The sequence below is a fragment of the Centroberyx gerrardi genome, chromosome 24, assembly GCF_048128805.1.
Source record: "Centroberyx gerrardi isolate f3 chromosome 24, fCenGer3.hap1.cur.20231027, whole genome shotgun sequence".
In the NCBI taxonomy this organism is placed as follows: Eukaryota; Metazoa; Chordata; class Actinopteri; order Beryciformes; family Berycidae; genus Centroberyx; species Centroberyx gerrardi.
The window spans coordinates 17574239-17597731 of NC_136020.1; the positions used below are offsets into that span (position 1 = coordinate 17574239).

Sequence of the window (23493 nt, forward strand, 5' to 3'; positions counted from 1 at the left end):
CTCACTCCTTCTGTCTGTCCTCTCTCTCTCTCTCTCTCTCTCTCTCTCTCTCTGCACTGGCTGACTCATAAAGATCCATTATTGTTGTTTTTTTCCTGTGCAGTCGGTTCATGAGGTCCAGCGAAGCAGCGAACAACCCAAAACACACCTCAATTACAGCTCTGCTCGACAAACAGGCCATTTTTTTTTTGTTTTTTTTTTTTTTCGTAAAATGTGCCACAACAGGCCTCTCTATCGACTGGAATAAAAACAAGCAGACGGCGAGAGCTGACCAGCGCTGTCAAACCTTACGGAAAAGCCTGGAAAATAAGGTGAGCACATCGCAGCTTGAAATGAAAGCCTGTTGATGTACTGTGGAAACGCAAACACAAACACACACACACACACACACACATGCGCGAGTGCACATGAAGACAAACACACACTGTCCTGCTGCACTCTTCTATAACTTTTTGGGTCCTGTGTGATTTGGGGCTGCATGGTGCGTATAGGGCAGAGGTGTTTACAGGGAGAGATATGGATTCTCAGAAAGCACACAGCGGTGGATTTGGAAGCTAAAGGGAACGTATGAAAGTGTGTGAGAAGATTTCAGAGGAAGAGAGACTGACCTTCAACTGTATGAACTGGACTTAAACCTTCAAATTCAAGGACTTTTCAGACTTTCACGGTCTCGTTTGGTGAAATTCAAGGACTCAAAATTGGCATTCATGATCTTGTCAAGTGAAGAAATCATAGTGAAATCATGTTAAAGCTGCTGCTGTATGAACACAAATCTCCATCACAGGGTTTTTTCCTCAGGATGTGAAGTGAGGCACACTGATGAATTTGGATGCTATATTTTAATAAATAATCAAGTACTTTCAAGGCCATTCATTCATTTTCAAAAGCTTTTAAGACCTTATTTTACCCTTCATGTAAAGTCTTACCAATGAATCTATTAATTAATCTACTTGATTAGCCATGTTCATCTTTATTTTCAGCGGTGGCTGCACTATATTATGCATTATATTATTACCCCATCTTCCTAAACGAGACAGACACCTGTTGGTAATCTCCTTGTCGCATTATTACTATCACATTATTATTATTAATACATTTGCACAAGACTAAAGCAATTAAGGCGCTCCACAGAAATGACAGAGCTGGCCGTGGGCTGATTTTATCCCTTGCACTCCAACAGTTAGCCCAAGGCTAAGTTTGAGAGTCAAATACGGGGGCTAACAGAGCTAAGCTGTCTAGCCCTGGGCAAAAGTCAGGTTTAGCCTATTTTACAATGTGTGAAACCTTTGTTATCCCAGGACTGAGAGCCCATTTAGCTCCGAGTTAAAAAGCCGGTAGGATGCAGTTAGCCCTCACTGTTTATTTAGCTGATAGAAATCTTGAAGTGTCTGTCCACCCTTGATAATCTAGCAGGGAAACATTTGGAGAATTGTTAAGATAGACAAGTGTGTTTGCAGGCTTTTCACACACTCACACTGTTGGACATGCATACACTACACACACACACACACAACAACACACACACACACAACACAGCACACACGCACGCATCTTATTTGTCAGGTTGTGATAAATATGCAAAGCGTGGTGGACAATAGGCCCAAACAGCTGATGCTGTCTGTCTGTGTGCTGGAAAAACAAGGCTCGCCTCTCATCTGAATGTGTGTGGGTTCATAACAGAGACAGAGAGAGAGAGAGAGAGTGATAGAGACAGAGAGAAAACAAGACAGAACAGAAAGCAAGAAAAAGAGAGTAAGAACAACAGAGCGTGATAAAAGAGCGGCGTGGAGCCAGAGGGACAGCGGGGAGTCGCGGATCACACATCTGGCCGTACAGGCATTCCTTTCATCACTGACCTTCTGGCTCGTTCTTGATCAGCTCCTCCATCTTGCGCTGCTTCAGTGTGTCCACCACGTCCGCCAGGCTGCCCTTGCGTCTCTCGGGGGTCCCCAGGGTGCCCGCGGCCGAGCCCCCGTCGCTGCAGGGCCGCCCCCCGCCTCCAGCCTCCTCCTTGCCCGGTGAGGTAGCGTTGTGCTGGGGGTAAGGACTCAGCGAGCTCCCCTTAATGCCGTCCTGCTCCTGGAGGAGAGAGGAGAGGAGAGGAGAGAAGAGAAGAGAAGAGAAGAGAGAAGAGAAGAGAAGAGAAGAGAAGCAGGAAAGTAGAGGAAAGCAAAAGAAAGAATGGGGAGGAGGGAAGAGAGACAAGATGAGATCCAGAAAACAGTTCAACTCAGAGAGATACAACAAATGATAAAGAAGAGAAGGAGGAGGAGATGGAGGAGGAGGGGCTGGCATACACCCACTCATTATCTCCATCCTCCCTCAATCTCGCTCTCTTTTTTCTCTCCATCTCCCCTTCTCATAGCCCACTGCAGCAGACTTTCATCCCGGGCCAGTTATCTCAAGTTAGGGCACACTCCCTGTCTCTCTCTCTCTCTCTCTCCCTCTCTCCCTCTCTCTCTCTCTCTCTCTCTCTCCCTCTCTCTCTCTCTCGCATCCTCTGGAATCTGCATTTGACTGACTTGGAGGTACTTGACAGAGCGAGCACATGAAACAACAGCAAAAAGACTCCGCACACTCTTAGACTCACGCTAACTCTTCATTACAAAGCTCCGGCGGCTCGGCTTTGAGGGACGTCCAACTCTACTGTACCAATCCCAAGCCCAAGTTTCTGTGCTGCGCTACTTTTGTCCTAAGACTCGCAACAATTAATGCTGAGGATGCAACTCCATCAAAAAGTTAAAAAAAAAACGAAAAAAAAAAAACGTAGGAGCTGTGTCAAATCATTTCCATAAACTTAGGAAAGAACTGAACGGAAGAAACAAACAGGATCACCTTCACCACAGCAACAAAACATATACAACAATAATCCAGCAGGCTTATCGCTCACATTATGTCACAGCATTATAATGAATAATTATGATGCTGTTGTGGCTAAAGTTTACAGGGTGCTTTGCATGTTGAGTACAGTTCATGACCTTAGGGTATCATAAACGTACTCAAAACACATTTGGTAAGTTAAACATATACATGGGTGTTGATAATAAAATGGGATTTCTGCCTTAATTTTAAAAAATTGTACTCAACCCTGATGATTTTTCTGATTTTTAATCTTTTTCATCAAGTTGCTATCGCGTTATAAAGACAGGCAGAGGTGAAAATGCTACAAATCTTCTCATTAAAAAGTCAGCATACTCTTTTAAGTGAATGAATTTGATTAAAGTTTAATGAAACAAATAAACAACAACAGTAAGGAGAACAACAACAGCTGAATGGTAAATAAATTCTTCCGTCTTAATCTTTGACCTGATAAAACCTGTGTTTGTTGGACAGTCCTCATGATAGACTTAATACCGGCTCAGCCCAATTAACAGTGACACTGACAGGGAGGACGCCGTCGGCTTTGAAAGAGCACACACACACACACACACACACACACACACACATACTAAGGTGTGTGTTGTACGGTTCAATTACAGAAGCAGTCAGTCAGTCGATCAGCCAGCCAGTGTGTGAGCTCAGCTCTTTGCGGACAGGCAGGTCAACGGTCCACAGGGTTAATCTTTGGCTAATCGCACTACGGTATGTAGCTCGCCACCTGGGACCGCAGCGCGCACACACACACACACACACACACACCTCTGTCTGTCTCAGTGTGTGTGTGTGTGTGTGTGTATATGAGAGGCAGAGAGAGAGATACAAAAACACACACACCCTGTGTTTTGTGTTGATACATTCCAGCTGTATTAATGACAGTAGGGTGTATTACAGTGGTTATGGTCACTCACTAATCATTAACTAGCATGCTGCCGGTGGGTGGAGGTGGAACTTACTACCCAGATCACAGTCCACTATGAAGTCATCTGGACCCCAGCATGAACTCTATTCTATTCTATTCTATTCTATTCTATAACAAGCCATATAGGCTGAATGAAGGTCTTCCATTCTGCTCAAATAATGCCAACGGTCAGGCCAATTGAAGGTTTTCTATTCTATTCTATTCTATTCTATTCTATTCTATAACAAGCCATACTAGCCTGAATGAAGGTATTCCATTCTGCTCAAATAATGCCAACGGTCAAGCCAATTGAAGGTTTTCTATTCTATTCTATTCTATAACATGACATACTAGGCTGAATGAAGGCATTCTATTCTACTTCAATAATGCCAACAGTCAGGCCAAATGAAGGTGGTCTATTCCATTCTATTCTATTCCATTTTATTCTATTCTATAATGCGTCATACTTGGCTGAATGAGGGTTTTCTTTTCTTTTCTTTTCTTTTCTTTTCTTTTCCGTTTGTTTCTGATAACGCCAAGGGCCAGGACAGATGAAGATTCTCTATTTCTACATTCTATTCTATACATGAAAAACCAGTTTTTTGTTAAAAGCCGAATCATTTCTTAACCATGTTTGGGGCCGAGCAAACGAAGCGAAGAGTCAAATCGTTTCTCTGCATTCTACTGGGAGAATAGAGCCGAGGCAGAGGCTTTTAATATTGACGATGCTTTCATTGTCAGTGGCCAAACACGATATGAGAGGTACAGAAAACCTGAGAAACCATTCTCACCTGGCATTTTCTACACTTCATTGACTCCCTCTCTGTCTCTCTCTCTCTCTCTCTCTGTCTCTTTCTCTGTCCACACTCTGAATAAGTCAGCACGCTCAATAATTCACTAATTCTCTCAGCGTTAGTTTTTCTTTGCACATCGCGGCTGTAGCGGAGGGACGTCCCAGTAATGCGGAGCGTGACAGCGATGATATGGCTGTAGCAGTTGTGTATATCTGATGGGACGATGAGTTACGGGCTTCAGTCCGTCCCTGCTGAGCCGCTGGCGGGCCGGGCTGAGGGCCGTTGCAGAGGAGAGGAAGGACAAGTCTTGTGATCTTAAAGCTCTGAAAGCCTGCACTCTTCTCCTCTCACCACCTGACCAAGTCACAGCTAGAGGCCTGAACCCACGTTCTCCCTTTAGTCTTTGACTGTCTTTGTGTCCTCCTTGCTCCCTTCCGTTCTTTCTCTCCCTCCATCTCCTCAGATTAGAGAAATTCAGCCTTCAAATGAGAGCCTTTGTGATTACCAGTTGCATCAGCGTCGGCACGACATGCAAATGCAACATGAGAGAGAGAGAGATAGAGAGAGAGAGAGAGAGAGAGAGAGAGAGTGTAAGCGGGTAGAAGTCGAAGAAAGAAAGAAAGGGAAAGAGAGAGAGAGAGGGGAGAAAGAGAGGCGATGCTATTAGAGGAAATGAGAGAGAGTGAGTTGACAGAGAGATACGACAGAGAGAGAGAGAGAGAGAGAGAGAGAGAGAGAGAGAGAGAGAGAGAGGAAGAGAGAGAGAGGGGAAGGCAGGCATCTTGAAGGCAGCGGTCACACCTGTCACATCCCATTTATCTAATCCAGCGCCTACTTAAAACAGCCGCACTCTTTCTTTCGAGAAAGATGTCGCGCAAACAAAACAAACAGAACAAGAAAAAAAACGGGAGATGGAGGGGATGAAGGAGGGAGGGAGGGATCGGCGGGTGGGGGGGGGGGGGGGCATTTGGGGGTTGGGGGGGGGGGGGGGTCGGATCTCTTTGCTCTGTCGAAAATCTGCCAGGGAGATGTCATCTCGCGGCGTCCAACAATGAAGGTCATTTCCCAATCAAAGGGAATTAGCGGGGAGCCGTGGCTTCTTCAAAGACCTGGTACATTAGGGGCCCGTGACATTATTTATGTGTGAAGTCAGACAGACAGCCTCATCCCGAAGGCAACTTAAATGGCTTATATATATATATATATATATTTTTTTTTTTTTTCTTTTTTCACCCACCCCAGCATATAATCCATGCGCCGCGCTGACATATTTACCCTGGCGATTCGCGCACCCCGCCGCACGGCGCTCGGTCCAAGACAGAGGGATCAAAAAAATAAAAAAAACAAGACAAGATACAAGACAAATTCATCCATTGTGCGCCGGTGTCAGTCACCGGCGAGCGTCTATGCGTTCCTGGGGTACGACTCCACTCATCAATATGCATTTATTCACAAATAAGTACGAAATTTATGGATACTGTAAACGTTCATGCCCTTGTCTCCCTGGTACATGTGTTCTTTTTGCCATTTCTGTGCGTATGGGTGAGCTGTGTGTGCACATAGCCTGTAGGTGTGTGTGTGTGTGTGTGTGTGTGTATCGCTGCATGTGTATGTGCATGTGTAAATGCGCGAGTGCCTGGATATATGTATTTATATGCACTGGATGTGGCAGGCTGACAGTGTGGGCGGTTCTGCCTTTAGTTTGCAGATGTCAATTCTCTTCCAAATGACTGGAACAAAGTAAAAATTGCGCCTCTCTCTCTCTCTCACTCTCTTTATCCTTTTACTGCCTCTGCAATGGAACCGAATTAAACAACTTTTGTCTTCTTAAGCTCATCTGTGAGGGGAGGTTGGTTTAAACACACTTAACTCTTGCCAGAAAAAAAAAAAAAAAAAAAAAAAATCCAAATGCTATTTTTTTCCTTCCGCCAGCACAGATGCCGCCGTTCATGTTCTTCTCCCCCCCCCCCCCCCCCCAATTCCTTCGTCTTCTTCTTCCCTTCCTCCTTCTCTGTTGCCCAAGTAACTCTCTCTCTTTCTCTCTCTCTCTCCCCTCCCTCTCTCTCTCTGCCATAGGCTGACATGTCTCGGGCTTTGGAAGGTGTACGTGTGAAAAACAATATTTGATGCTTGGCGCGTCGTTGTGGATCAAGGCATGGACAATGTGGCAGTAGGAAGCACTGGAAACAGCTGCTCAACTAAAGCACACACACACACACACACACACACACACACACACACACACACACACGAATACACACACACACACAAGAGAATGTCACTGATCAGTCCTGGAGGGGGGTAAGACTTAGCCGTACGCCAGAGCTGCCAATCTCCGCGACATACACTTAACACACCTCCGATACAGTGCCAAACACGCACACACACACACACACACACACACTCACATACACGGCAAATCCCTTTACAGTGCCATGGCTAAACACAGACACTGTCAGTTTTGACTCGGAGGTCCCTGAGGCTGGGACAAGCAGGAGAACACAAAGACACACACACACACACACACACACACACACACACACACCACTTTTATCCTCCTGTTCCAGCCATATGGTTTGTTGAGCTTTAACATGGAAATATCTCCAAATTTTGACAAAAGCCTGTTGTATCCACATTCCCAAAATAATCAAAAAATCAGTCAACCATATAGAAAATTATTACATTACATTAATCTGAATGGTAATTGGTAAAATAGCTAAAACAATAATATTAATAAACATTTTAAATGATGCCAATTTCCATTAAAATACTTGTTGAGACATTTCAACGCCTTATTTGTGATTTCACTTATTTTACAATAATAAGACACTTGCCCTCTTCTTATCTGAAAACGTACAGCTGTATTTTCTGTATTTTAAATAGCAGTTTGGCTAAAATGCATGCCAGTATATTTTACCACGACCCCTAGTTGTTGACAGGCAAGCGTGTGTTGATTCATTAGCGCATCACTGGCATGAGAAATTAAGTGTGACCACTGTGTCTCAAGACTGCTCAATGACTGTGTTAAATCTGTCAAATTTACATGAACACACATACACACACACACACACACACAGACAAAAAAAAAAAGAGGGAGAGAAAGAGAGAGCTTGTTGGGGAATATGGAGAAGAAAAAAAACGGCAGGAGAGATATCCTCCTAGTTTTCTACCTCGTTAGCGTGCGTCTCGCCCGTTAGGAAAAAGGTAAATGGAATAATTAGCATTTGTCCATTAACACTTGCATGAGAGAAGCTGCTGCCATCTCCTCGACTTGAAAACATTTTTTTTTTTTTTTTTTTTTTAGAAGGATCTGAAAGACTGCGGGACGGATAAACACTCAACCATTTAGCGCCTGAGAGAAAGAAAGAAAGAAAGAAAGAAAGAAAGAAAGAAAGAAAGAAAGAAAGAAAGCGTGGTTTCCTGAAGTTACTGCATTTTCACAAATCCGTCCTTTCTTAGTTTTTCACAGTTTCAGACCAGTCAACGCATCACAACTGTACTCGTTACTCGATTGGCTCACCTCACCTCACCTTCCCATGAGGCATTTGAACTGACAAACCCCCTGGAAAGCCTCCGCTCAGCGGGTTTACCTCATCTGAATCGGGAGCTGTCGGCCAATCAGAGTCCTCCGTCTTCAAATTCATTCAATATACCCCATGTTAACTAAACTACATTTATTTGCAGGGCATTTTTCTGATCGTGAGCCACAGTATATATGACAACAAATTCACGAAAACTGAATAATGTGGCACCTTTAAGCCTTTTTTTTAAACGTGTATGTGAGTGCTGTTTTCATGTGCGTGTGTGTGTGTGTGCGTCTACATGTGTGTGTGTGTGTTGCGGCTCTGCGGGCGGGGAAAAGCAGCCGGGCCAAAGCCGAGCAGGCAGGCGAGGCGGGCGGGATGAAGAGGTCAGTGTGTAGCCGAGCGCTTCTCCGCCGCCGTGTTAATTTACTATGACAAGATAAAGCTGTAATCTCGTCTCTCCGCGCTCTCCTCTCCCTCTCTCCCCCGCTGCCTCACTTCCAAGTCAACCAGCCGCCGACGAGCCATTTACTTCCCCCTATCACTTCGCTACAATTGCCGTGACAGAGCCGCCCCCCCTCCCCCCCCCCCCCTTCCTGGTCCCACTCAACCCAACACACCCCCACCTCGTTGTAAATCTCCTTCTCTCTCTCTCTCTCTCTATTTCTCTTCATCCACTCCTCGCTGCCAGTCAGCGGCGAAGGGATTGGCGCTGCAAAGCCCCCCAGAAAAAAAACTTAACACACGTCTTACAACATGCCAGGCAGTCGGATAAACCCCCCCCCTCCCCCTCTCCACACACACACACACACACACGGCCCTCCCCAAGATGATGGCTTGCCACTTAATAATCCACGTCAAATATTATGCTGTGTATGAGACCCCCCCCCCCTACAACACACACACACACTCCATCCCGGTCTGTCTGGCTCTCCCCTTCACTGTCAGTTATTGGGCTAAAGAGGAGTTGTGTGTCGTTTTGGGATATTTGAGGATTTTTCATGGGACGGGGGTTTGATTTCAATCCCTTAATAATGACCACAAGAGTCAACAAATGTTGGGACAGCAGTGAGTTCTATAAAAACTGGATGGTATTAATGATGGTAATGATTATTATAATAACACCAACCATTTTGCATGTATTTCTTTCATTTTTTGTCATAACACAAACTTCAACTATTGTGACCAAATGGAAAAAAAAAACTATTTTGATGACGTTTGTGGTTGTAAAGTGTAAATATTAAAGATAAATCTATCTAAATACACCCAAAGTAATCTAATCACTGCCTTCAACAGCTGCTGATAACCCAGTGTGTGTGTGTGTGTGTGTGTGTGTGTGTGTGTGTGTGTGTGTGTGTGTGTGTGTGTGTTCCCGCGTGCTCCCAGGACTTTGGTTTACAGTCGTTGCCTGTTGTCACACATGCAGAGTCCATCGTGGGAGGGGCCTGCGGGCTAATCAGCGGGCTAATTACAGAATTAGCGTACCATTACAGCTCCTAAGCACTGTTTCATTGTTTTACAGCACGCATCCATTTCCAGCGCTCCGGCTTTATCGTCGGCGAGGGGGGAAAGGTCGGCGCTCCCTATCAGCACGCCGCTTTTTTTTTAAAGGTGCGTATCGAGGCGAGGGCCCAGGAGGAGGTCAGAGGGTGTAAAGTGTCACGGCACGCACATCGTATCGAAAACACGCCGTCGTGCGTGACCGGCGACGCACGCAGCTCTCCGATTTGGATTAAACAGCTCATGCTCATTGCAGAATAATTACATAGCACAGAAGATTACATCCTCTTACATGTCAGTTGCCTAAAATGCCCTAAGACAGCCAATCATTTCACAAATATTCAAAAGTGAGTTTGACTTTCATGCTTTGTCACGTTTTTCTGATGGCGGACAAACATGATACAAAACTACATAATGCATACCAGCGACACATAATATACAGACACGTATTCACACTTATATATGTAAATCACAACGCATGTACATAACATGTAAATCTATGAATCACATGCAATAAATACAATCATCCTGAAAACTGTACATGCAGGGGGCACACACACACACACACACACACACACACCTGAACTAACACAAATATACAATTAGCCCATAGCCTGCACTGGCTTCACACGCAATGTTTTGCAGTGCACACACCAAAATACAGAGGACGCAATGAAACTGCACAAATAACACACACACACACACACACACGCAATGTTCGCACACACACACACACACACACTCTTACACACACAAATGCACTTACACGTACAGGCCCATACATTCAGCACCACCACACAATGTCACACTTCATCCTGAAGAAAATGAGTCATTGCTATGGCTCACATTTTGCAGTCACGCAACACACATTTGGTACATCTCTGTCTCTCTGCCTCTGCATCAAATGGGCTCAAGGCGACGGCTGGTGGCGCGCACATAAAAGCAAAAACACACTTGCACCCAAACAGTAGCCTTGAACCTTCATTTTTCCCATTTTTAAAAACCTTCAGCTCTGCCAAAACTGCTTTTTATTGCTGCAGAAAGTCAATTTCTCCCTCTTTAGAAATCTCACTCTTTTCATGTCTATCTTGAATCACGACTGAACAAATATCCATATTTTTTTTTTTCCTCATTGTTGAGTTTTGTGTCGTTTTTTTTGTGTCCGGGCCTAAAAGGTGACTCTTATTCACCATAAGAAGAGTAAACAACATACCAAAGTCAAAGAGAAGATAGATCCAAGAGCTACAAGGAGAGCTCCGACAAATGTCTTTTCTTTTCTACAAGAAAAATCTCCCCGGGGATAACCTCCACACAAATTCATTCAAATTTCATAAAATCGACACTATTCAAATAATATTTAAAAGGCTTCACTACAGAATGCTATATTATCCATCATAAACCCATTTCAAAAGAAAATACATAGTCAATAAACGTCATTAACAGTTGAATCCATCCTTGGATGGATTCAATAGTATTATTTTTTAAGCCAAGGTTCTACTTTTTTCACTTTTGTACTTGTGATAATTTTCTATATTTTTCAAACGATGAACAACTCATGTAGGAATGAAAGTGGCTCTGGAAGCAAACGTTTGCCCTCCTGACCTCAGATCAGCGCTGAGGATCCCTTCCTAATGCTGGGGGTCAGGATTACCATGAGGATAATCTGATCTGGGGTCTGCGCCCCGAGGGTCACTTTCACCCCCGCGCCTTTCAAACACAGACAGACAGACAGAAAGACTGACAGAAAGACAGCCTTATGGGAAGGAATGCCAAAGGGCAGACAGCCAATAGAGAGAGAGAGAGATGAGGGCCAAGTAGCCAATGACGAGTGTCGCGGAGTCTACGGAGCCAAAGAGGCAGATAGGTGACCTGATGGGCGGGACTTACAAGGACAGAGGACCAATAGACAAGGACCAATAATGTAAAGCAGGCAGGTCATTGATGAAATTTTATGAAGTCTTTGGAGAGTCAATTTAACACTTTAAAGCCAATGTCTTCCTTATACAGACAGTGTATAGGGAACTTTTTGAGTCAATTGATGTAAGTAATGTCATTTTCAACGGGGATGAGAATTGGCAAATGAGACAAAAATAACGTGGATATCATGGTGGGCTACGAGAAAAACACCGAAAATAGTAACAGCACCAGCTGACTCTGAATCAGCGCTCAAGGCCACCGTCACCCATGGGTGGGCACTGACACCCCGGGAACCCGATAACGGAAATCGATAGGAAGCCGGCGAAAACCAACGGCCGTCCTTACCGTGTTGGGAGGGCTGTCCAAGTTGCGGTTGGGGGGCGAGCGAGGGGACACCTTGCCGCAGTAGGAGGCCAGGGGGAGGTGGATGACACCGCCCAGTCCCTCGCTCTCCTCGTCCTCCACTCGCTGTCTGCTGGTTGCCATGGTTACCTCTCCATCTGTCCCCCCATATGGAGAGGCTGGTCGCTTGGAAGACATCCTGGAAAAAAAAAAAAAAAAAAAAAGAAGAAGAAGGGAGACAGAAAGAGAGGGAGAGAGAGAGAGAGAGAGAGAGAGAGAGAGAAGGGAAAAAAAACAGGAGGAAGTGTGAGCAATATTCAGCGGATGATATAACAGGTCGGGCGATGGGAGTTTTTGACAGTTCTGATGTTGGCGGCAGATAGTGTCGAGGTTCCTATGGATGAAACGACTCTCTCTCTCCGTAAACTCCTGGACTGTCAGATCCCCGGTCCCCCCTTCAGGTTTTTAACTGCTTCGCTGTGTCTTCACTACGAGAAAGGACAGCGTCTTTACAATCGAACGTCTCTCCAAGTCCCTCCATTATCAGAAAATAATTTTCTGGTAGCAGGTACTCAGTTATTCTTTTCAATCCATCAACCTGCACCGTCTCTCTTTCTTTCTCCCTCTCTGTATTACTCTCTCTCTGTCACACATACAGCACATACAGACGACAGAGCCCTCGCAGTACAACTCCACACAATATCCCCTTCAGTCGGTCTGTGAGCACCCGGCTCCTTGGCAGACCTTCAAACACACTCAGGTCCTATGTTTACCATGGGGGCCATTCAACGTTCACATTTCCAAAAGACAGCCCATTACTGCAAATGGAGCCCGCTTAGACTGGCATTGTGGAGGAAATGACCATGTCTTGACAATAGGCTTTCAGAGAGAGAGACAGAGAGTGGGAAAGAGAAAGAGAAAGAGAAAGAGAGAGAGAGAGAGAGAGAGAGAGCAGTACGCACAGTGACAATATGTGTTTATGAAAACCACTGGACAATGGAGGAACTGGGGAAATTAGCTAGCAACAGGAGGGCCCCGCCGTTTGCATTTGTTACTTTGGCTTTGTTCCCTTGAAAGGAAGCAGAGGAGAAAAAGCCACATCTATTAGGTGAACTCTGTCTCTCACAAGGTAAATTCGCCTCCCTGTACTTCAGCTGAATAGGGATGCAGTGAATATGCAGCAATAATAGAATTTAATGTGGTTCTCGGCATCGCCTGAGTGCTTTCAGAAGCACTTGTCAGCCTTGAAGCCACTGCGACTATGACCCTGGGTAATAGGCTGCTAACGCTCAGTCGCACAGAGAGAAGCGGATGGCAGGGATGGAGGGATGGGGGCGTGGATGGAGAGACGGACGGAGCGCGAGAACTTGGAGGGGGGGGAAAAAGTGCATGTGCGGGTAGCGGGTGGGGGGGCAAAAAACAAGAAGCGAGCAACAGGCGTCTCTGACTCGCCGTCTCCTTTTCCCCCCGGATTCTTTCTTTCCCTTCGATTTAGCAAGCGTATTCTCTTTCTCTCCCGCTCTGTCCATCTCCGTTCCCCTCTCTGTCCCCTTTACCTCCAACGCTCTTTCAGCTCTCTCCGTCCCCTCCGTCCAGACCTCCTCTCCCCTCTGATTCGGCGTCTCAGTCTTTTATTTCTAGCACCCGAGACTTAAATTGTTGCATCCGTCCCTCTCTCCCTCTCTTGTCTTTGTAGCTGTCTCTCTTTCTCTGTCAATTCCTCTCTCTCTCTCTGTTTCTCTCTCTCTCTCTCTGCTTGTCTCCAGTAAACTGATTACACTCTTGACTCTATTGGATTTCCTCCGGACTGTACATCTGGCATTGTTCCTAGGAGCAGCCCCGCCGCTAATTCATTGCTTATTTGCCTTATGACAGCGGCAAGGCAAACAATATTGAGCGCTGTTCACTGGAGGGGCGATGAGGAAAGCGCCATGCTAGGTAACGCAACGTGTGGCCTGATCACATAGCGAGGAAGGTTACGGTCAAAATCAAATAAACTCTAGCACTCCACCGCAGTGACACTGTAAAGCAATGCAGCACTCCACCATAGTAATGTAATTTAATTACTTCTAATTGTTGTTGGAGGACTTTGCCTGCAAGATTCATAGGCTGCCTTAGATAATCAAATAATTCAATCCAATCAACAGGATGCCGTTGTCATTTGCATATGATCTAAAACCTCGTATCTCCAAAATGTCAACTGTTTTCCTTGTCCATCATGTGTTTTTGAGTTTATTCCAATAGGGTTTGTAAAGGTTTTTAAAAAGCCAGAGACCCATGGAGGAATCCTTCAATTGCAGTTTTAATATGAAAATCACCAAAATGTGAATTACGAGGTTTTTCACATTACAGAAATATTCAGCTATAATTAACTGTTAATTCAAACTGTAAAAAACTATAATCTTACAATATAAATGGCTTTCTTGTACAGTGCTGTCAAGTTGATAAGTCAAAAACTGACTTTTTTTATTATTTACAGTTCCTTTTTTACTTTTTTTTCCTAGTCAGATCACTTTTAATCTAGTGCTGAACAGGTCTGAGTGTGTGTTGTGCGTGTAGACTTGTGTGTGTAGAGGACATGCAGGCACAGTCAGGTGGAAAACACACAAACACACACCCCCACACACACATATACAGGCCATTCTTTCCAAGTGGAAGTCATGTGTGTATCTGCATTCGATTTCTTTATCTCTTCCTCCTGGCCGCTCTATCTACATAGGCTTAGTCAGCACAAACTCCGGCCATAAACAACCGGTAAAGACGGGGGGACTTTACATTTGTGTTGATGACAAATGACTGGGTCGTTAAACGTTGCACTGCTATCACTAAATCCAATTGATATTAAAGCAGAAATCGACTTCTGATAACATTTATGATTCTTTTCGTCTGTAAATGGTGGACTGAGGAGAAAGCTCTGTGTGTTTGTGTGTGTATGAGTGTGTGTGTGTGTGTGTTTTACACACCGTCCAGCAAGAGCGGCAGGCCCAGCTGTACAAACTACAGGGCTTTGAGCCACGCGGCCCCACACACACACACACACACACACACACAAACACACACACACAGAGAACAGAGGCCCTAACACTGCAGGTCTGTCCTCATCCCTGCCTGTTTACTTTACCTCCTTTCACTCTCTCACACTGGGGCCTTTTGTTTCTGACACACACACACACATGCACACACACACACACACACTCACACACACATCCCTCCCCCCATGTCCTGTGCACACCTCTGCCTAGCCATAACCCTCCACACAGACCTGAGGTCAGCTTTGAATCCTCTCAGTTCTCTAATGTTACAGTTTGGCTCCAGAAACTGCTTCCACAACTCAACTGACACATCTGAGCGCGTTTTTTTTGTATTTTTGTTTTTAATTTTATTATCCTTTCATTTAACCACAGTGGCTAAATTGACTCTTTGTCAAGCGAGCGGCGGAGAATAATTACAGCGGTCAAGAAGTTGCACATTAACACAGAAAACAACACGGATATCCCAAAAGAGTGTTTGGCCGCTTCGGACAAATCCGCCTCAAAGTGCAAGGAGAAAATAAGTCTGTGGCAAAAACCTTTCATTTCATCATTGTTTTCTCTCCGTTTTCCCCTCTCTCTTCTCCTCCCTCCTCTCCTCTTCACACCCGTTCACCCCCCCCCCCCCCCCCCCACCCCCCTCCCTCCCTCCCTCCACCCCCCCCCCCCCCCCCTGCTACTACTTCCTCTGAGGCGGGTGTCTATATGAATGGGGAGGCCGTTCGCGGCTCCTCTCCGGCTATAAAATCCCTCTCTCCTCCCGTGTTTTGCTCTTTGAAGTAGAATTACTATACGATTGGGCACGGCGGGTGTGCAGGTTACGCCGGCTACTTCATTTAAAGTTTGGCAGAGCTGTCACGCCCGGCGGAGACCTGGAGGAAGCCGCTGAAAGCGCGGAGCGATGCGAGGATTAAAAAAAAAAAAAAGGCGAGGTTTTATTAAGTCGATAAATTGGCAGCATCGCCCGGGTCATAATTAGAGAACATTAGCATAATTTTGCTCTGTCCTTCCATGCCAAAAAATTGTACAACTCCCTCCAAACACACACCTTAACACACTTTGCACACACGCACACACACAACGCTAACCCTTTCCACAAAGAAGCACAGTAATGATATATTGAATGACATAACACCTTTGCAACAATATTAGTTAGAACATCCAGCAGTACAGCATTCCTTCTGTATTTTATTTTGATTTACTAATCAAATTAAAAAGACAAACTCTAAAGAAACTGAATTTCAACTCTGCTGTTAGTCTCTCTGTCCCCCCACCTCTCCTACTTTCTCTTGCACACACAACACACACACACACACACACACACACGCACACACACAGCCGCGCGCACGGTGAGAGCACTAAGCCGAGATTAGAGCGCCACTTCCCCTTGGCTTTTTGATGATTAGCGGCTCCTCAGTTAAGTCCCTCTCATATCACATATGTCCACTGCTGTTAAGTCACTAATCGGACAGGGACGGACGTCCATTAACCGGCCGAATAATCGCCATCGACGGTGGTTAACCGTCTCCTGGCCGCCGCTTACTGTAATCAACGCGTCCATTTCATGTTGGCACGGCAGCGGCGGCAAGCTTCCACACACGCAAGCATGTTTAAATACACACAGCGGGCTTACGGACATGCAAGTGAACACTTACATACATTCATATAGATGCACACGCAGGTACACGCACGCACGCTTAACAGCCGCCATGTGCTAATTCGTTCAAATTAAGCTGAGACGGGGGCAAAGATTCGGTTCAACTTTAATGAAGACGGAGGGAAAGACAAAGCAGCCATTGCAGATATGTCAGAGGATATCACACACACACACACACACACACACACACACACACAAGCCCGACTCTCTCTCTCTCTGTCTGGCTGCTAACATCATCACGGTGCTAACTGCTCTTGTTAACTCCTCTACTCAGAACAAGCTTTCAGGGAGCGTGGGAGCCTCCTCTGGAGAATTCCACAGTAACACAAAGTGTGTGTGTGCTTCTGCGTACGCACATGTGTGTGTGTGTGCGTGTGTGTGTGCGTGCGTGCATGTATGTGCAGCTCAAGTGCTCTCCCTCTCTCTTTCAATTACAACCCATTATTTCAGCCGCTACACAAACAGGCGCGGTGCAGCCGGCTGAATCCACCGCCGCTACGCGCTCACAGCAAAAATAAGCACGGCGGCTAATTCCGAAAGCGCCGTCAAGAGTCAAAGTGACATTTCTTTTTATTTCCGCCACCGTGTGACTGGTAAGCGTCGCCCGCCCGCCCGCCTGTCAGTCAGGTACGGGGTCTATTTGCGTGGAAACGGCGAGCTATCTTTGAAATTGTTCTCTGAGGGAATGGAAGGGCATATCAAAATAGTTGAGCGGAATGTGCCTTTTTAGATAAGGCGCCCGGGGCGTTTTGCCTCCGAGGAGCCGACCGCAACATTTACATCCGTATGACACCTCAGGCGGGAATTTAAACAAATGTTTCCCCCCCGTGTCGCATTATCACTCGCTTTATTACAATCGTTTTCTCTCTCTCTCTCTCTCTTTCTCGCTCCCTTTCAAAACCCATCCCTCCATCTCCGTCTGTCTCTATCTCTCCGTCACACACTCTTGAACTTATTTTAACACCGTCTGTCCTCCTCTCTCTTTCTCTCTCTCTCTCCCTCTCTCCGTCTTCCCCTCTCTCTCTCTCTCTCTCTCGGTGTTGTCTTACTTACTGTTCCCTCTTTATACAATCAGCTGTTTGTAAGAATGTCGCTCCATCCCTCCCTCCCTCCTTCTCTCCCTCTCTGTGCAGACTCTTAAGGATATTGCCTAATATCTATTTATAGGCTGTCCTTTTGAACAGTGGGAAGAGTGGGGCAGCAACAGCGAGGAGAGAGAGCGAGATGGAGGGAGAGAGATTAAGGGAGGGAGGACCAGGAGAGAGAGAGAGAGGGGAGGGGGGGGGAGTCGAGCCGATGATATTCCCTTTTCCCTTGGCGTGGCTGTAGGTCACATTAGAGTACTTTCGCGACTTGATAAGCATCGGATTTTGTTTTTCAGACTTTTCGAGAACAGCCGTTGAGCGACTCATGAGCGCAGATGTCGTTTGAGTTTTGAAAAAGTTCCCAGCAAAGCATTTTGACGGAGAATAGATGTCGACGCGGCGGCGGCGGCGGCGGCGGCGAGAACGTGTGAAAATGAAAGTTGTCCATAGTCTGCTACCTGCATCGTTTCGTGAAACCGGGAGCTAAATATCTGTCAGATATCAATTTACAAACCTGTTTTTTTTAATCTGATTTTTTTTTTTACCGGGCCATAATATCACATTGTGCAAATGCTGGTGCTTGTTTGTTTTGACGTTGAACTTGTCCTAACCTCCTGCACGTCGCCGTCTGTGAAACGCCTGCTGGAGACTTTTTTCGGTTTGAAGTAAACAGTGTGTAACAGGGAGAAAATGTTAATACTGCTGCTGCCTGTATATGCTCAGACACACACACAGACACACCCTTTGACACACACACACACACACAAAGGGGCAGACACACACACACCGTCTCACACACACAAAGCATCCTCTGTGAGTTGCCCTAAATCGGAGGCCGACAGCCCAAACCATGTTTCCTGTCCAGCTTAACCACAAAAGGCAATAACACACAACCTAATGTCACCGCCGTTAATCACACACACTTACACACACACACACACACACACACACGTTGGAGACAGTCATGTGTTGTGTGCGTAAGGAGCGGGGGGGGGGGGGGCAAAAGAGGTGGGCTCACTCATGTGGCCTGTGGGACTCTCTCTCTCTCTCTCTCTCCCTCTCTCTCTCCTTCTCTCTCATCCATCCAAAGCTTTAGTCACCGGCAAGGCATCGCTCCACATACTTTCCTTGTCATGTTTTCAGCCGTGGTTTCTTTTTTTTTTCTTTCTCTTTTTCTCTTCCCCCCCCCCCCCTTTAAACCCTTATTTATTTCTTTACACTGAGTCACCCGACGGCGTGATCGTCGCTGACATTTTACCTTGGACGAGTTCCATCGCATGAAGAAAGGGACGGGGGCAAAAATAAAGAGAGGAATGAGAGAGGAATGAGAGATAGATAGATAGATAGATAGGGAGAGGAATGAAGGATGAAATGAGAAAGGAGAAGAACGCGGTGGAAGTTTTGTTATTGTCTGCGTCTCTCTATCGAACAAAAATCAGTTATACTCTCAGAAAAGCATTAATTTGTGTTTTTTTCCGCTTAAAAGACCAAATCCTTGTATAATTTTCATCTTTTTGGTGCTACAATTGCGATGAATTTCCATCATAAAGATTGATGTCAGTTTTAAAAGGTGGATAAACTCTTTCCCGCAAAATCAAAAAGGGGGGAAAAGTGAGTTTGGGCGGGTTTTACCCTCCGTTACATCCCTGTCTATCTATCTGTCTGTCTGTGTTTCAGGCCAAGAGGAGGGAATTCGTGGGAAAATCTTGAGGAAAGGAAAGAGCGAGGCAGAAAGAGAGACAGAGAGAGAGAGAGAGAGAGAGGGATGGGGGGGGGGGGTATAAAAAAGAGACAGACGGAGAGAGGAAAAGTGCATCCGGTGGCTCGGGGGGAACCGGCTCCCTTGGTGTTTGCGAGGGGAGACGCTGCATAATGTTTATTGAGCGAGGGACGGTGTTTTTCCATTGTTGTGCCAGGCCGCTATTTGTGCTGCATTTGTTAAGCAATCCATAAAGGAGTCGCAGCATTTGTCTCACTGTCAGCGACTTGGCCTGCCCCTGTAAAGCAAACACACACACACACACACACACACACAAGTACGCGCTCACTCTCTCACATAAATGAAAACAAGCAAATACACACACGCACACACACACACATGCACGTACACACACTCCCAGCTGGCCTCTTTCTTTCGTCCCGCACTTTGAAACTCTCCCACCTCGGCCCAAATGGTCTCCTCCTTTTTCCTCTGACTTCCCCCTCTCTCTCTCTCTCTCTCTCTTCCCTCTCTCTCCTCCCTCTCTCTCTCTCTCTCTCTCCCCCCCTCCCTCGCTACCTGGAAAGACAGAGGCTTCATTGTAGCTCTCTGGGAGGGACCTCCGAGCCTCTAACACTGTCTCCTATTGTGGATCGGACGGACGGATGGATGGGGGGAAAAGAGAGAGAGAAGAGAGAGAGAGAGAGGGAGAGAGAGAGAGAGAGAGAGAGAGAGTATGGCAGAAAGAGGGAATGGGCAGCGTAGTGGGATTAGCGTAAAACAAGCTGCCTGGATTGATGGATGGACGAAGAAATGGGGAGAGAAGGAACGAGGAGGGAAAGAGGGATGTGAAGTGTGAAGAGTGAAACCCTGCACGGACACACACACACACACACACACACACACACACACACTGCTGGAGTTTTCCTGCTCTGGTGACAATGCAATACCTCACCCTGACCTTTGACCCCTACCCTGTGACCCCATGTCATATGACCAGACGCTAGTTAGCCTGGAGGAACGTCTCTTTCTCTCTCTCTCTCTCTCACACACACACACACACACACACACACAATCACACACACTCCCACTCTCTTCTAACACTCTGTCACTCTCTCTCTCTCTCTTTCGTCTCAGACCCTGTGCCCCAAACAACAACAACAACAACAACAAATGCAGCCTAATCTCCCCTCCTCTCTTCCTTCTATTGGCTATTGAAGAGGGTCAGCTGATTACACTGGGGTGGGAGGTCGTGGGAGGGGGGGTTTGAGAGTGGAGGAAAGGGGTGGGGGGGTGGACGGGAGGGGAGGGGTTGGGGGTGAGGCTTTAGCATTCTCCTCTGGTATTTTTCTGTCTGTCGTTCTTTCTTTCCTTTTCTTTCTTTTTTTTTTTTTTTTTTTTTTTCCTCTCCATGGATGGAGACACGGTTATCAAGGCTCTCTGGGGACAGACAATATGGCCCAGACAATGGCCTCCAGTCCGAGGTGGGGCGGAGGGGGGGGGGGGGGGGGGAGAGAGAGAGAGAGAGAGAGAGAGAGAGAGAGAGAGAGAGAGAGAGAGAGAGAGAGAGAGGCCGGGACAGGGCCACAGGGGAGAGAGGGGCAGAATGGCGCATTAGTTTGCAGAGCACGGACACTCTACTCAATTACTCTACTCTCTCTCTCTCTCTCTCGCTCTCTCTCTCTCCTTCAGACACACACACACACACACGCAAACTCTTCCTCCAACACACACACACACACCACTTTAACCCTACCCTACTAAATGAAGTACAGGGACACTTTAAACTGGAAGCCACATTGCTCACTTACTAACTGGAAACAAACACATTTTTTTTTTTATCATCAGGCCCCAGGAATTTCCCTCTTAAAAAAATCTCCAGAAAACTATAATTCCTTAAATTCCTTAATTCCTTAAAAATAATACGAATAACGATAATAATAAAAATGACAAAAAAATATACAGTTTGTCTTAGTGAAGTCATCTAATGAAGCAAAACCCTACAGGCTGCCGATGTGTTCCTTATTGCCGAATGCGGCGCAAGTAACGCTAATGTCAGATTGTATCCGTTCCCATAGTGTGTCCTGCTTAAAGCCTTTCAAAGTGTTGACACGTCCACTCTTGACTCCCCCCCCCCCCCGACCCCCTGACACACACACACACACACACACACACACACACACACACACACAAACACCCCAATAAACGAAGGGGACAAATGGAGGGGTGTGAAAATCCACCACTGCCTTGACACCACGTCGACAGAGAGAGAGAGAGAGAGAGAGGGAGAGAGAGACCTCTTCCTCTCCTCCTCCTCCCTCCTTCACCTCCTCCACCCCAACACTTCCCCCCTGCCTCCCGCTCCATCTCTCACTTTTCTGTAACCCTTCTTCTTCTTCTACTTCTGCTTCTTCTGTCCCTCAGCGAGGAATGTGTCAGTTTGACCACACAATCTCTTTCCCTCCATCCGCCGGCACAGCAGCCACTTCAAATTTCTCTTTCTCTCTCTCTCTCTCTTTTTTCTGTCTTTTGGTTTCTTTGGCTTTCTCCGTCTCTCTGTTTGTCTATTTCCGTCTGTCTGTGCGAACACATGAGGCCGTGTCAGCGAAGGCTCTCTCTTTCCACTATTTTCATCTTAGATCAGAAATTGTAATACTCAACTGAACGTTCAGAAAAAACCCAAATGTTGTTCAAAGAGTAAAAAAAAAAATATCATAAAATAAAGTAAAATAAAACATAATAAAACATTGCAGCTGTGTCAAAGCATGAACTGTTTTCCACACAGCTATACCAGAAATGTCAAAATCCCATATCACAAGTATTCCGTTAAGCCCAAATAAAACAAGAATAACAACAATTTCTATTTCTTAACATTGCCAGCACATCATCGTTACTCAACAACAAAATAAAAACAACATAAATATACTCTGCATTAATGTTTTCTCACCTCTAAATACAGTATAAACACTTCCCATCATGCAAGACATCATCTAGAAACTCTGCCCAACTCTTCCTCGGCTATTTTTAAACAGAAGTTATTACGAATGAATTTTAACAACTGTGTGATGGAAGAAGAAGAAGAAGAAGAAGAAGATGAGAGAGAGTAAAAGAGATAAGAAGGAGAAGTAGTAGAAGAAGAAGAGGAGAGCGGACACTTACAGAGATGCAGGAACCGAGAGCATCACGACCACCGAGGCTGGAGCACACACACACTGGCAACTCACACACACTCAGCGCCGCGGAGAGACTAGTGCTCAACGCACACACTCCAAACACACACACAGAATGGAAGATACCCTCTCTCGCTCACACGCATACATCCATCGACACATGCGAACACACACACACACACACACGCACGCACACGTACACACACGCGCGCGGCCAGAGCCACTGTGATGGAGTGCATTACTGGAAAGCAAGAGTTTTAAGCGCTCTCCTCCTAAGTCATTGTAATCCCTGCATTTATCTCCATACATTCTGCTTTTCGGTGTAATCCTTTAAATTTTTAATTCCTCCTAGCTGTTGTTATCTTTTTTTTTTTTTTTTTTTTTTCTCTCTCCTCAACCTCTTTGGCGGATTGAATGGTTTATTAAAAACACATTTTCGCCACATCTAAATGTGTTCTTAATTCAAGGCCCCCGAAATCCCCCCCCCCCCCCAGTTTATCTCGGAACAAAAGATTAGTTTCATCGGGCAAAAACAGTGCGCTACTTTAATGCAATAAAAGTCAAGCGAGGGAGAGAGAGAGAGAGAGAGAGGGGTGTGTGTGTGTGTGTGTGTGTGTGTGTGTGTGTGTGTGTGTGTTAGTATTAAAACGCCGGGTATTATAACGTAATCTTTCTCTCCCAGCATTAGCATCAAACGACCATTATTCCACAGGCAAAAAGCCACTTGTGTTGACAGTGTCGGTGTAGGGCAAGGTTCGAGGGTTCACACCTCTAAATGAAGCGAGCCCGCAAAAAAAACAAAAAAAAAAAACATCAGAGGAAACGGCAGTCAGATTAACATTAGCATAAGGGCTGAAAAAAAATAACACCGTGCAGATTAACAATAGGATTATTCAGCGTTTGCATGTAGAGTTTGGATTAAGCGAAAGAGAGAAAAAGGTAAATATAAAAACAGGTTGAGCAGGGAAAGGCAGGGGGGTAAACATTTGAAATTGTGG

At 45.8% G+C, this 23493-nt stretch overlaps 1 protein-coding gene across 1 annotated transcript in view; it reads right to left on the minus strand.

Annotated features, from left to right (window-relative positions):
• The window catches only part of sox5 (SRY-box transcription factor 5), a 99360-nt gene extending 76761 nt beyond the window's left edge, over positions 1 to 22599 (minus strand). The window contains exons 1-3 of the mRNA XM_078281945.1: positions 22485 to 22599; positions 11859 to 12054; positions 1857 to 2079 (exon numbers count right to left, since the gene is read on the minus strand). Coding sequence (XP_078138071.1) covers positions 1857 to 2079; positions 11859 to 12054; positions 22485 to 22507 — 442 coding nt within the window. The 5' untranslated portion in view covers positions 22508 to 22599. The remainder of the gene's footprint in view (positions 1 to 1856; positions 2080 to 11858; positions 12055 to 22484) is intronic.
• Between the last annotated feature and the right edge of the window lie 894 nt (positions 22600 to 23493).